The 15,222-nt window shown below is 36.7% G+C and overlaps 1 protein-coding gene across 1 annotated transcript in view; it reads right to left on the reverse strand.

The window, feature by feature from the left end:
* Nucleotides 1-15,222, reverse strand: part of FAM184A (family with sequence similarity 184 member A) — a 65,660-nt gene that overhangs the window by 32,829 nt on the left and 17,609 nt on the right. Inside the window, exons 2-6 of the mRNA XM_074150565.1 lie at nucleotides 11,499-12,353; nucleotides 8,486-8,621; nucleotides 5,565-5,746; nucleotides 4,816-5,013; nucleotides 2,057-2,179 (exon numbers count right to left, since the gene is read on the reverse strand). Coding sequence (XP_074006666.1) covers nucleotides 2,057-2,179; nucleotides 4,816-5,013; nucleotides 5,565-5,746; nucleotides 8,486-8,621; nucleotides 11,499-12,353 — 1,494 coding nt within the window. The remainder of the gene's footprint in view (nucleotides 1-2,056; nucleotides 2,180-4,815; nucleotides 5,014-5,564; nucleotides 5,747-8,485; nucleotides 8,622-11,498; nucleotides 12,354-15,222) is intronic.

The following is a 15,222-nucleotide window of genomic DNA, read 5'->3' on the forward strand; positions in this document are numbered from 1 at the left end:
TAGAGCTAAGCTAACATCTGCACTGAGTAATAAATACATACCTACTGTTAAATGACATCTGCAACGACACAAAACAAACAAAAAAAGGAAGCAGCAATAGAAATGTGAGAACTAAGCTAAAAACTTGCCAGACATTTCACAGTCAAATTTCTTCCAGGTCAGCAAAGACATTGAGAAACTCTTGTCACAGTTGTCAATAGAGATCCAAGGGTAAGCTATGGTTTCAAGTAAAGCGCTTGTCTCGTGCTTAAGATAAACATAGTAATAAAACAAAACGTATTGCCTCTGTAACTACATAGAGTGGATTTACAGACCACCCTGAATTTATTGCCTGTACACTTTTATTCTCTTGATAGACAAAATACGCTGTATTGCATTTATCCTAGCATAAGAATGTATATACGCTCAACTACAAAATAACAGCTGACCCTAATTCCCTACTGTAGTTTATGGTAGAATTAACTATTCCTTAGCTATGCCTCGGTTTTCTTAATTCAGTGTGCTGATGGATTTCCCAAGCCTGAACTTGATAGCAGTTAGATAATGAAAACTCATTCTTAAAAGAATCGAAGTGATTTCCTTCAAAGAAGCAGCAAGTTTATTACTCAGGAACCCAAGAGAAGTTGACAAAGAGTAACTAAATTAAAGCCTAGCGCTGAATGACAATAGAGCGACAACAGTGCTCTACTCAGATCTAATCCAGCAAGAAAGTTAACACACAACAGATAAGTTAAAACTAAGAAGAAATATCTAAACTTTCTGTAATTTTGAAATGAAAAATAAACCTGTGTATGATTTTGCTAATATATATAACAAATACATTATATTTATATCGATTTGAATGTAGTTAAGCATACTGTTAAAACAGCAAGAGCAGTTCCAGCTTCAGTTTGCACCTTCTCCAAGGTCTGAAGTACCAGCAAAGGCACTCACAACTAGCAGAAGAAAGTAGTCTCCTGTTTAAGAGGCACTCGGGATGGACTGATCAGTGCTGCTGAACTCTTCCTACTCTGAAAGTATATATTAATATATTGAATCTATATTAATATATACTTTAATATATAATATTTTAATACATTAATGTGTATATTAATTTAGTAATGTATTGATATGTTAATAATATATCATCACAATATATTAACATATAAGAATATATACATTAAAATAATTATTATTAATAATAACAATAATAAAATTACTTTCAGAAGGGCAATCTTTCCCATTTATTAAACTTAAAAGAACACATACTGGAGCACCTTTCCTATCAGGACAGGCTGAGAGAGCTGGGGTTGTTCAGCCTGGAGAAGAGAAGACTCCGGGAAGACCTTACTGCAGCCTTTCAGTACTTCTAGATAGAAGGAAGACATTTTTTACAATGAGGGTGCTGAAACACTGGAACAGGTTGCCCAGAGAGGTTGTAGATGCCCCATCCCTGGAAACATTCAGGGTCAGGTTGGATGGGGCTCTGAGCAACCTGATCTAGTTGAAGATGTCCCTGCTCATTGCTGGGGAGGTTGGACTAGATGACCTTTAAAGGTCCCCTCCAACCCAAACCATTCTATGATACATTTAACATTGATTTTATGTATCAAAACATTGCAAATAATTTGGGTCTTACTATAAATAAGTATTCATGTCATCTTTTGATGGAAATATATGAAGGTCATCAAGTCAGGATGCTGACCAGAATTTACAATATGTTAATTGTAAACAAATATGGGTTTAAATACAGTTAATTTTCCCTCTGTCTCCTGACATATTTTGTGTAGAGGTTTGTGTACCTAAGGAGAAAATAAGCAGAGTTAAAACAAGAAAGGTTGTTTATGTCAACTGTTTTGCAGTCTCTTTTGCTTTGTTAATTTTGTATAGGACGATAAAATCAGTGCTCAGAAGCAGTCAAGTAACTTAGCGTGTTTGAAGAGACAGAAGTAAGGCACTAAACAGACTGAACAGTGCAGTCCCAGCTCTGCACTGGACCCTAAGCACAAGATCATTATTGATGGAATGTGCTGTAGTGCACAGGACCATTAGCTGATACAATGAAATTAAACCTTGCCTCCTGATTGGCAGAAGTCAGTTTGGTTGTCAGCTCTTCCTTCAGGTTCTCTAGTTGCTGTCGGAGCTGATTCTTATCATCCTCCAAATGCAGTTTCTCCTTCTCAAACTGCTGCTCCAGCTCCTTCAGAAATAAAAAGGGTGGGAAAAAGCATTAAATACTTGCCACATGATCAGTACAAAGTACAGATGCACCACATGAAAATTATTCCTCCTGGCATAAGTATTCCTGATCTCAACCAAGAATCGTCCTTTCCTTAAAGTGTTAAAACATGAAGATTTATTTCCTTTTACAATGGATGCCTTCTTTTTTGAGTTCATTCTCTAATCTTACATGCTTCAGCCTTTACCATCTATCTCCTACACATAATCCCCACAGAAAATAGTAAGGTTTAAAATCCGGACTGGATTTTGGACTTTGGGAAGTTTTCAGACCATTACAATAAACAAAAAAGCACCCCACACCATATCTATAAAATTTAGGTAGAACCAAAAGAAATCAACAATTAGTCTTCAAGTTCAATTATATGGAAAGAATCAAGTAACACCTCTGTTTTCATTTGATCTCTGCGGAGTAATAGCCAAATACTGAAAGCAACTGCTAGATGAATTAAATTTCTCTTACATGAGCCTACATTGTATATTTGTTAGAAACCTTTTTCTTTTATTAAGTAAAACTATAAACATATGCTTAAATTTATTAATATTCAGAATATATTTTCATAAGAACAATTTATATCACAGAATACTGAACATGAAACATTAAAATTAAGAGCTTTATTGTATATTCCAGCAGAATATACTATATAATTTACTATACCACAAAGTACCGAAAAAAATTAATGTTGCCAGGTAAAGTGCTCCAGGTAACACAACTTCAAGGTTTTCTATGCAGATGCAGAGGCTCCTGTATGAACTCCCTCCTAGGCGTTCAGCTGTAATGCAAGGCTTAGCATCGATTCAGTGTCTCTGTAGCCCTGGGCTCAGATTTCTGAGAAATCAGAAATATCTCAGGAACAGCTATGAAAATACATAGACCAGAACCATGGGACAAATGATGCTTGCTAAATGAGACTTGCTCAGTTTTTCTTGTTCACAGTGTGAAATCTGCTGTCTGCAAAATTTCACTAGTGCTATTCAGACCCTACACTGATAACTGAGTAATTAGTTCTTTTATGATACTTGGCAGTACAGCTGTGCAGTACTGCAAAATTATTAGCAGCTCTATTTTCATAATCATCCTATGAACCGATGCCATTTTTACAGCTCATTTTATAGATGGAAGAATTGAAGCAAAGAGATATATTTAAGCCATTTCTTGAGTCCTATTCTCATTCTTTAGAATTCTGTTCTATTCCATTTCTTTCAAAGCTTTCCTAACTCCAGATGCCTTTCCCAGTCTTTCAGTCCCAATAAATCCTCGTGTCCTCTGTCCCAAGGCTCCTCGTATACCATCTTCTTCCTCATACTAAATTTAACTTTTCTCCACATTTGAGACTGACTGTTCCTTCCTTGAGTTACTCTAAGAACACAACATGTGCTTAGCAAGACAGGTTTGACAGGAGACAGTACGCTGATTAAGATTTACTGAGATCTTGACCCTGACATTTTTTCATAGTTAATCTTCCCTTGCTAAAATCAAATTTCACATTTCTCACATTTATAGAGGTGCTCCCTGTTTCAACGGTTTAAGAAAAAAAAACATTTTATGATATCCTTTGTTTTATTCTCTACATTAGTTTAATAAAAAACAAAAGAAAGAAAAAAAAAAGAACCCCACATCTTACTGAAGTAAAAGAGAATATTCCCAGAAACCTTTAAGAGACATTGTATTAATAACAAGCATGTTTAAAGTTACAAAGAAAGTGAACTTGAAAGATCAGATGCATGTATGTCCCGGAGAACTACTTCCATCACTGGAAGTCATGAAAAAATCTTTGGGACTTGAGATAAAACTAAGAAGCAACACCAGTAAAATAATTTATAAAAAACAGTCTAAGATGCACATCGCTAACTACAACTGTGTTTCTTGATGTTTCCTGTGAACACACTAGAGGAGCCTCACAAAGCGTTAAATTAATCAATTAATATTTATCCCATATTTATTGTATAAAGGAAAATTTGTGTATCGTGTACATACAATCAGATTGGGAAATAATAATTCAAAACTGGTCCTCTCAGTTATGCCAACAGAGAAAAGGCCAATTTTGTGAAACAAAGCAGCCTTTCAGTTTCAGGATTCCAAACAAAGGTAAATGAATAGTTGATATACAGTTCGCATAATTTTATGATGTAAGTTAGGAACAGCTGTTGCTGTCCTCGAGTACACTGACAGTCAATTACTAATATAATATCTTTTTGTACTTCTGGACTGTTTACGAAAATTTTAAATAAATATTAAAGTAACATAATCTTTCATCTCCTTCAGAAGAATGATCTTGAGCAATATACCAACCTTTCTGAACGTGGGTCACAAAACCCAGAGAAAAAACCACACTTACTATACTGAGAAAGAAAGTTGTTTTGAGTTGAGAATTTCTCTTCTGTGCAGACTAATGACAGAACAAATGCTTTTTTTTTTTTTTTTGGCAGTGTATGTTATTTTAATAAAGGCTGAGCAGTTTCTTCAGACAGGCACAAGAGATCTGCAGGTAATTCCAAATAAAAATTGCCATACAACAAAACCACCACGCAGTACAAGGTTCAAACTCTAACATTTGCTTTTTGTAGAGTTTGACTATTAAGAAAACACAAACCTACCATCTGCAGTTTTTTCTTATCCTTATTAGCATTACTGTGCACAGCCTCAATTGCAGTATGGTGTTTCCATGCTAATTCTTCTAAGGTCTTAGAATGAGCCTCCTTTAACTGTGCAGCCTCCCCTTCCAATCTTGCCTGCAATTTTACCAGCTCTTTCTCATAATATTCACGTTGTGACTCCCTTGCTTCATTTACTTTCTGTAAGAAACAGATAAATATACAATCATTTCTATTAAACAATAAAAAAATACAAAAACATTACTGATAAAATAAATCTACATAAGTTAACTTCCATATTAAACAAATTTAGTAAACACTAAGCAATGACTAAATAATTCAATGACCAAAAAGGTAGTTTCAATATATCCACGATACTAAAGCTTATTTTTTTTTTCTCTATTTAATCTGGGGAAACAGCAATCAGATATCATACCTATAGAAAATTTCAGTTCAGTATTTTCAAACATGTTCAGCACATTTTCAGAGAACGGCTTTTTTAATTCTTCTTTAACCATTTCACATTTCTCCTTACTGAGACACTTTAGATACTAGGCATCTACACACGAGGTCATAAACTAAATTAAAATGTTAAAAGATGTCCAAAGCAGTCTGAACATCTAATCTGACTTCCCACTACTCTCACTTTACACTCTACATTAGTTATATAAAACAAAAATCAAACCAGCAATTTTTTCTTAGAATTCTAGGTCTTTTGTTTTTATTCAACTAAAGCCAATAAGCTGTTTAACCTTTTCCAAGGCCAAAATTTGCTGCCTTTGTCGCTCATCCAGACTCTGAGTTTTGCTTTGTAGTAAGTTTCTTTCCTCTTCCAGTTGGGATAGTTTTTCTTTTAACCTAGACTTTTCTGATTCCAAATCTCTGATTGTAACTTCTTGAGTCATTTGAGTAGCTTGAAGCATTCCAATGTGACCTAAAAACAAAACAGCTCTTTAAAACCTCACAGCATTGGTTTCATGTCATTTAAGTACACATTCATAGCTCAGTGTTTTCCAGAAGTTCAACTCTAGTGGAAGCTTTCATATGGATGTCCATTATCTTCACTACGATGCTCACCTTCCCCTCCACTTCTCCCTTTTTTAGTTTTATTGTAAAATGTCCAACAACAGTAGAGTGCTTGGTGCTGGGGCTCCTTTACTTTCAATTTTCCTGGTTCAAAGTTGCATATTGACTCCAGAGAAAGCAAAGGTAGGCAATAGTATGAACATGGACAGTCTGTCTTGAAGAACTTGCCCCACCTAAAACCACACATTTTTACCCCACGATAAACTACACAACAGAAAGCAGAATGTTGAAGTCTAATAGTAAAGATGTTACTGTTTTATCAAACTCATAATTTAACCAGCATGCTAGGTACAGCAGCTAACGCTATGCAAAACTTATGGAATTACACTTTGTTTATTTTGTTATAGGTATATGACTAAAAGATGTAGCAGAACTCATTCTCTCCATAGTAAAGTATGATCTAAATCCTTGCAGGTTAGAGGCTTGCTTTTAATTTCTTTATATATATTTAAAAAAAAAAATCTACAAAGCTAGACTATATAATCATCTGTCCTTCATATCACCAGTGGAAAAAGGTTTATGACTTCAGGTATTTTTTTTCCTTGTTCTACTTAATTTGTATCTGTATATCATACAAGAATTTCAAGTTTGTCGGGAAGTATTATGTACATGCATATTTTATTGTAAGTGCACACACACACTAATCTAAGTTTTTGTCACACAACAGAGGTTTCCCATTCCTCATGCTCTACACAGAACATATGAAACACAGCAGTTTCCTTTCAAGTTTAGAATCTCACGATAAATGGAAGAAGAATAAATCTTTTATGGGAAATAAATATAACTCAGCATTTTCAAACTGAAATACAATGAGTAAATATTTTGAATGGTAATTAAGTACAAGAATTTAGTTTCTTTGGGGCAGGATTTTTGACATCCAAGCATGAGCAGAAAATTAAAGAGGATGGCAGTGAGCCAGGGTCAGAAAACATATCCAAAGGAGCTGGTAATCAATTATATCTCACAATAAAGGCTTGGTGGGACCACTGTAAACAGGGCTCCTGGTTCTTGTTGCACAGCGAGGTGCTGTAAAGCAAGGAGGTACTATTGATAGTGCCACTGAGCTCAGCAACAGCATGGACACACTGCCATTTCTGGTAAAGCTAAAAACCTCAGTGCCAGAGGAGACCAGCGTTGGACTCACAGTCTAGATGACTCATTGTCATCAGTAATAAAGAAAAAAAGCCTGGATGTTGTTTCCAGTAAATCTGGGGCTGGCTGGTGAACCTCTCCCATGCTTCTGCCTAAGGAAAGAAACAGGAACAGCCTAAGAGTGTATGAGAACAGGTTTCTTTCCTCCAACAGTCTCAGGTCATGATTTTTTTCTGTAAGTGCCTCACACGTCATTTTTTGGAGGGTCAGATTCCCATTTGAGAACCATGATTTGAGATCCTCTTAGCAGAGAGCCCATTTCTTTTAGCTATTTACATCCAGTAGGACCTTGCAGTCTTGGGTCCCAGCTGGCCTCTATATTGTCCAAACATATAGCTCAGATTATTCCTAGCCTTTACCTTAGCTAGCTCGTTTATGCCACTTGTCCTAGGCATGAAGGTCTCCTAGGTAGCAGACACACTCAGTCCATCTGTAGGACCTGCTTCATTATTTGAAGGACAGAAATAAAGCCTTGATACAGGCCACATTCACATACACAGTTTGAGGGCTAGGCCACATGTAGCCAGCTAATAGTAAGCAATTACAGTAATAGTACATACAGTATATAATATAAATAGTAAACTATTACAGCATTAGCAAGTTAATGCTGTGAAGTATTTTCTGTCCCTAAGGCCGACTGGTACAGTCTGGCAACATCCCAGCCTTCAAAACAAGGTGATCATATCCAAAGTGACTTTTGGGAAGGGCCCCTGGGCTTATGCTAACTTGTGTGGAAAATAATCAGGTATTTCTACGACTGGTCTAGTTGAAAAAGTCCAAAGGTAAGTCAAGGGCTTACTTTTAGCCTACAATCCTACCTATAAGCATAGTTAACCAAGTTCAAGTACTTGGGCTCAGGCCCATGCCCTACCACTAAGCAGTTTACTAGAGAGACAATGCCACTAAGTTAAAACCCATGTGTAGAGGCAAATCTAAAAGCATTTTCTATGCCTTTCCTTATGCCAAGGAGCACAGAGAAGTCAAGAAAACAGCTATAAAGAAAATCCTAACAGATTTATTAACCGATAAGCTGCAAGTCTTCTGATAGTAGATGTACAGCAGTAAGTCTCAGCAAAAAGACAAGGCAACTGAAAAAGGATGGAGGAATAGGAAGCATTTCTCAGTGATTATGTGGAGAACATATACACAGTAGCAGCATTCTGTACAAGTGCTGTTAAGGCAAGAAATTCCATGGCCTGGAAGATGCATACATGCCATACAAAGTAGAACATTTGGACAAGTAAGTACACAGAGAAAGAATCCCAAGTACAATGCATGTGATATCAAAACAGTTAAAAACCAAGTCATCAGAAATATCTATGGACAGCATTGAACAATCTTTAGGCACTCTAAATCTGCATGTGGTTAACAGAACGAGGAAAGGCTAGAATAAAGAGATGAAGTTCATTTCAGATTAAGTTCCTGACATACATACTGGCTTTGAGAACAAGATCAGTGGCCTGCTGCTGTAAGCGCTCTCTAGCAGCTGCTAGCTCACTTTCCACTTCTTTGTGTTTGCTTAACAATGACATCTCCTCTTCCTTCACATCATCTAGCTGTTTTTGAAGAACCTAGAGGAAGAACAGTATAATGCCTGTTATCATTATATACAATCGTGTTTAAGTTTAAACAAACACTAGATTAAAAAAAACTGAAAAGACCCTTCAGCAAGCAAGCTTTATTCATACAAAAGCTGAACTCTTGTGATATTACAGTCATATTCGTTTTGTATTGTGTTTTTCCAAAAATATTGTTGAAGCACTACAAGATACTGGATACATGGCATGACAAGGATGCATAAAAGAAAAGTGACAATATTCAAAAAGGTATACGAAAAATAAAAATGGTAAAATGGTCCAGGGTTTGGGGGCCAATTTGAGAAACCTGGTTTCTGATATCTGAGAGTTCTTCACACTGAGTAATACATTGTATGTTCACAGCAGTTTACAGTGTGCTTCATTGCAACTGTGAGTGTTTAGTACTGACACAAATTAAGCTGCACACGGATATACATAAAACAAGAGCTAGGCAATTAGTTAAATCAAGCTTCTACTATGCTTTAAGTCTGGTGTACTGATTCACAATAGCATATCGATGATGATGATGATGTGTTCTCAGCCATGCAGGAAGGAAAAGGAAATCTTGTTCTGTTTCAAAAGGAAAGCTAGATTTTTCATCATTCAAGTCAGTGGAATAGTAAAGGGATCATTTCAGAAACTAAAGCAGGAAACAGAATTGGGGAAAACACTGGGCAGGTTGTGTAATGAAACATGGACAGCAGAAGTGGTGAGATTATGCCTTTGGTCACCTCCTCCATGATGATCAGAGCATCTTAAAAAATCTGACTTAAAAAATCTGCTGTGAATACTGTACTAGACTCTTCCTCTTTGGAACTAAGACTAAGACTAACTTTATTTTGCAGGAATGATCAATATACAGTGGGTTTCCTCTTTGCTGTAGGTTGCCAAAACCCCACCTCCTTGGTGTAATCAATTGAAAGGCAAGAGTTCTGCTTTGTTAACTGAAGAGAGTTGGAAAGGAACTTTTGGGAGGCCCCTTGGGAAACTGGAAAAAGGTATTCTGAATTTAACATCTGATAAAGGTGGCAGTCTTCTTTCACTATACCCTGTAGCCTTTAATACAAGAAGGAAGAATAGTCCAAAAGATGAGCTGGAATTAGATTGTAAATGGGAAAAGCTCATGGCCCATCTCAGCTCTACTCAATGATGCTTCCAAAATTACTATGACCATCACATTTATGGTACTTCTGGTCTTGAAACTTGAGAGTAACTAAATGCAAAAGACAAGATAAGCTTAAGCTTACTCATAGAGTTTACTGTTCTCCAGACCTCAGCACAACTACCAAAAACCAAGCAGTCTTTCACAGACTCTTTTCCTTCAAGTCCAGTGCACCCAGTCCTATTTTGTGCTGACCAAAAAAATACAATCTTTGTATTTCTGGGACATCTTGTCCTTATTTAAGGACAAGAAACTTTAGTATCTAAATAACACTGTGTTGTGGTTTACCCTGGTAATCAGCTAAGTATCACACAGCCACTCACTCATTGCCCTCCAGCAGGATGGGGGAGAGAACCAGAAAGGTAAGAGTGAGAAAACTTGTGTGTTGAGATAAAGACAGTTTAATAGGTAAAGAAAAAGCTGTGCATGCAAGCAAAGCAAAATAAGGACCTTTCCATTGGCAGGCAGGTGTTTAGCCATCTCTAGGAAAGCAGGGTTCCATCACGTATAACAGTTACTTTGAGAAGACAAACACCAATAACTCCAAGTGTTCCCCCTTCCTTCTTCCTCCAGCTTTTATTGATGAGCACGTCATATGGTATGGAATATCCCTTTGGGTCAGTTGGGATCAGCTGTCCCAGCTGTGTCCCCCACCAACTTTTTGTGCACCCTCAGCCTAGTCACTGGTGGGGCTGGTGTGAGAAGCAGAAAGGGCCTTGGCTGTGTGTAAGCCCTGCTCAGCAGTAACTAAAACATCCCTGTGTTACCAACACTGTCTCCAGCACAAATCCAAAATACAGCCCCGTACTAGCTACTGTGAAGAAAATTAACTCTAGCCCAGCCAAAACCAGTACATACTGAAAACATTTCAGTTACTGCTTGTGAAAATGGCAATAAAGATGTTATAATAAAAAAGTTCAAACAGTTCAGAAAGTTGTCTTTTTTCTCACCTCCCAAAAACTTACTTTTCCTAACACTCAACATGTTTAGGCAAGATAATCACTAATGTTCTCTACAAGCAAGACTGCACTGAATACAGTACCCTCATTGTATTTATAGTCAGTTGTATGACATCCCTGTCAAATATATTTCTCCAAGAAACTCAGCAGTCTAGATAAGTGGTTTCTCAACTTTTCTAGCAAGCACTTCAGTTTGTCAGTATAACATCTCAAGTGATATTAGTCACCAACATCCTCCTTCCCTCTCAGAATCCTTTTTTTTGGGGTGGAGGAGGGATGAATTTATATGTAGACCTAATGCAATATTGCTTAGCATTTTGCATATTTTTTTTTCTTTCTTTCTTTGGGGTGGAGGGAACAGGGTTTGATTTGGGGTTTTTTGTCTGTTCTTTAAGTGGTACCCATTTTGAGTAGTCTATTGAACATACTACACTTTGGGTAGTATGACTAGAACAACGAAGCTTCATTCTTGAAGAGCTGAAAGGAAGGAGACCAAAACTTTCCCCTGGATAGGGGTTTCTAGATTCTACTGGAATATAAAGTAGTATTAATTCAGTTTGGGAAAATTAAACACATATAATAAACATAATAATATAAATTTTAAAAATTTAGAAATAGATGATAATCAAGTACGAGTGACAGAAAATTAAGTTTACGTGTTCCAGTCACCTCAACCTACCAGCCACAGGGAAAGACAGTATAAATAGGAAAAGAAAATTCACAGTCTTAATAACATATAATTGGTCTCACCTGAACATTGTTTTCTGCTGTACCAAGAGCCACCTGAAGTTTTTGGCATTTTTCCCGTAGACTGGCAGCTTCATCCTGGACCATTTGCAATTCAGTTTTAAGTTTTCCCAAGTTCTTCCGTAACATACTTTCCTGGTTTTGAAATTCTTTTCTTAGCTCCACTTCTTTTTCTTTGCAAGCATGCAGACTTTCTGCTGTAAAAAGCTGAGATCTTTTCAAAGAATCAAGTTCATGTTCATAGAAGGACTGTGCTTTGCTGAGTTTACCTTCATAGTCCTCAATGAGTTTTTTTCTTTCCAGTCTTAACTCTTCAACTTTACTGTTCAAGTCTTCCAGCTCCAGTCTATGCAATTCCTCTAACTTTTCTTGCCCCTTACTTAAAGTAGCATTCTGACTCTGTTGAGTCTTGAGAAGTTCTTGAATCTCAAGCCTGTGGGCAGCTCTCAAGTCTTCCAGAGCTGTACGCTTGTCCTTCTCATACTGTACTTGCAACTGTATGAAACTTCGCAGCCTTTCCTCAAATTTCTTTCTGATCTCTTCTACTTCTCTTGACATGGTCACTACACGTTGGACATGCTGAGCTTCTGCGCAAAGCTGCATATCTTCAACTCTATCCTTATAGGCTTCAAATTCTGTCAAGGCCTGATGTTTCATCTTTTTATGATCTTCCAGTGACTCTTCTAAAACCTGGATCTTTCTCTTGAGATCCATTTCTTCTGCAACTTTACTTTTATACTGCAAGATCTTCTCTCTGGTCTCTGCAAGAATTTGTTGAATTTCTTCTTCATGAGCATCCTTAAGGGCTTGGATAGCAGCTTCGTGTTCATCATTTTTAGTGTTCAAAGCATATATTACCTACAGACATGAAATAATATTATGAGAAAAGGCATTCTGGTTATCTATTAAATCGTAAGAAAAAACATCTAGGTGTTCTGAAAGTTACTTTGACAATCTGGCACGTTTTCATGATACAAATAAGTCAAATATTCCGTGATTCTGTGTATAAACGTTGTCTTATTACAATCTTATAGCTCTTGTAGAATGTTTTTTCTATACTTTTTAACCTGCTATTTTCCTGGTGAAAGTTTTGCCTTTATATGCACATTGCTGCTGTAAATACCACTGAAAAAAAAGCACATTTAATGCATTGAAAAATACAACATGTATGTAAAAGAATTAAAAGCATAGCCTAAAACAAAATTTGAACAGAGGTTTTCTGTTGGATAATAAACACACACAGTATACATTACAACATGAAATTAAATTGTAACAAAAACCAAATCTCAAATTCCTCTTTTCCAAATGCTAACTATTCTTAAAAAATTCATTTTAGAAACATCTAAAATGCCAACATTGGTTGTTCTGGTTTGCAGGCCTGATGGTTTCCCAGATATAATTTCATTTTTTATAGCTTTTCTAGTAGGCATCTTGTGTATGTGGATCTCCTAAGGTCTGAGGTCCCTCACTACATAAGCTTGCCAACTTTCCAGCTGAACAGAAAAGTAGCTGCAGGAAAGCCAGCAGTCTGGGGGCCCAGGGAGGAAAGCAGCTCAAGGAGGCTGTGAAACCATCAAAGCTGCCTAACCTTCAGTGAAAGTTTTAAAGTAACCAGATACATCCTATGGGATGTTTCAATTGCACCCCAACATGGGATGTTGTCTTTCTGTTTTTTAACTAGGAAGCACTCTCACCAATATAGAGGTATGGATAAGTATGTGTGTATGCATATGTGTGTGTGTATATGCATATATGTAAGTGAATAAACTATTCGCGCAATAAGTGGTTTTAATACAATATTTTGTGATCCTAGAACTCCAGCAAATCCACACAACTCCCAGACAGCAGATCAGAGCTACAAAACACATCTGAACAGAAAAAAAAAATCTGATTAGTTTATTGTGTATATCTTAAAAATGAACAAGACGCAACAAAAATGGACAACAAAGAAGCAGCAGAGAATTTAGGAATTTGGGAGGAGGGGGAGGGTTGGTTTTGTTTGGGTGATTTTTTTTTTGTGAGGGCAGAACCTGGACCAGTCCTCCGTTATTATTCAGCCAAGCAACAGAAAGATTGCACTGACTTGCCCTCAGGGCCAGAAAATATGAAGAAGGCCCACAATTGCTCTCCTGGAATCAAGCACAGAGCCTCTGTGTTCTGGACTGGAGAAGTGTCTACAGTCAAGTGTTCAGACAAGTTACGAGAACTCTTTTGAGCTTTGTAAGTGAAAAAGAAGATTCAAGATTTGTGCCATGTAATATAGCAAGCTCTGTTTTCTGAGGGTTTTGGGGTCTTTTTTAGGTTTTTTTTGTTGCTTTTTTAAAAAAGAGCCCAGACACTGTATTCTAAGTTTTATTGTCTGAAATAACACACACATAACATTGTTACCCGTGCCCCCCCCTCCCCCCCCAAAAAAAGGGGGGGGGGGGGGAAGGCAGGCTTTAGATTAAAAGGAAAAAAAAAAAAAAGAAGAAAAGAAAGAAAAAAGTTTTGATACAGTATCAGATGGAAAGAAAAAACAAACAGTCTCACTCACCTTTACATAGCAAGGAAATAACTTTAAGAAAAAAATCACAAAAACCAATTCAATTTCTCTAACATCTGTACACATTATTTAATGAAAGAGGGGAAAAAAATAGCTCTTCCATGGTTTTGGCAACTGTTCTTAATGCTGCTAATATCTCTGCAGGGAGCAGGTGGACTTCTGGCTTTCTTGTGAAAGAGCTTCACAGTTTGAAGACTCAAAACTCCTCCAATACATTGTAATAAAATGACAGCAAAACTCCATGCAATTTCATTAGCAGAATCACAACTATCACTGCAGTGCCCTTCACCCAAGGTTTCAACCCTTTATATTCTCATTGTCTTTGGTGATGTCAACAGTAACTTCTGACCACAAAGCTTTCACCTCCCTCCTGTCACCAACATACAGTCCCAGCTATTGCATCCCAAAAGTTAGTTTCCCTGTCTTTTAAACAGTGTCCAGTGCCCAATTCCTTTGTCGATATCGGAAATACTTTGAAAACTAAGGTTTTTATTTAATTAAAACCAAACATGCAGTATTTTGCATTAAGAGGCCTTAGTTTTGGTTAAAGAAGCTAAACAATGTAGTTTAAAAGGTATTATAAAAAATATCACACTTATGATGAGGTTATTACAATAAGTATTTGCAGAACACTAGGTCAAATCCCATGCTCAAATCAGCCCTTGACTCCTGTCTTTGTGCACAGAAGTGCCATAATGATGTTCTTCACTTCAGGCAGTGTTCCAGTCTGAGGTTATGCAGCACTACAATCTACAGAAAGTATAAAAAGTAGTGTTTTCAAGGGTATTATGATTTGGCAATGGGACCCTCACTGAAAATTCCAAGTGAAAAATAAGCCTATATGCAATGCTGGATTCAGAAGGTATTTTTAAATTCTCATCACCCATACAAAAAGCACTGCACATCTACAAATTCAATAAGCACCATTCACTCCCTAAAAGAAGGACATGGGTGTCTTATGGAAAACGTAAAAATAAAATAAAATGCATGCAGCTGAATGCTGTATCATAGCATATGTTTTTCAGCAGCCTGAATTCCATCCCTATCAAATTTCTCTATCATAAATCTCAGTATTTTTAAAGTAATGGAATAGCTATATCAGATTTTATCTTTGAAAATTCAATGCACCGTATTAGCATAGGAACATAGAAAAAAAAAGTCTCTACTAAGGGAAGCAAAAGC

This window comes from Numenius arquata, chromosome 7, assembly GCF_964106895.1.
Source record: "Numenius arquata chromosome 7, bNumArq3.hap1.1, whole genome shotgun sequence".
Taxonomy (NCBI): Eukaryota; Metazoa; Chordata; class Aves; order Charadriiformes; family Scolopacidae; genus Numenius; species Numenius arquata.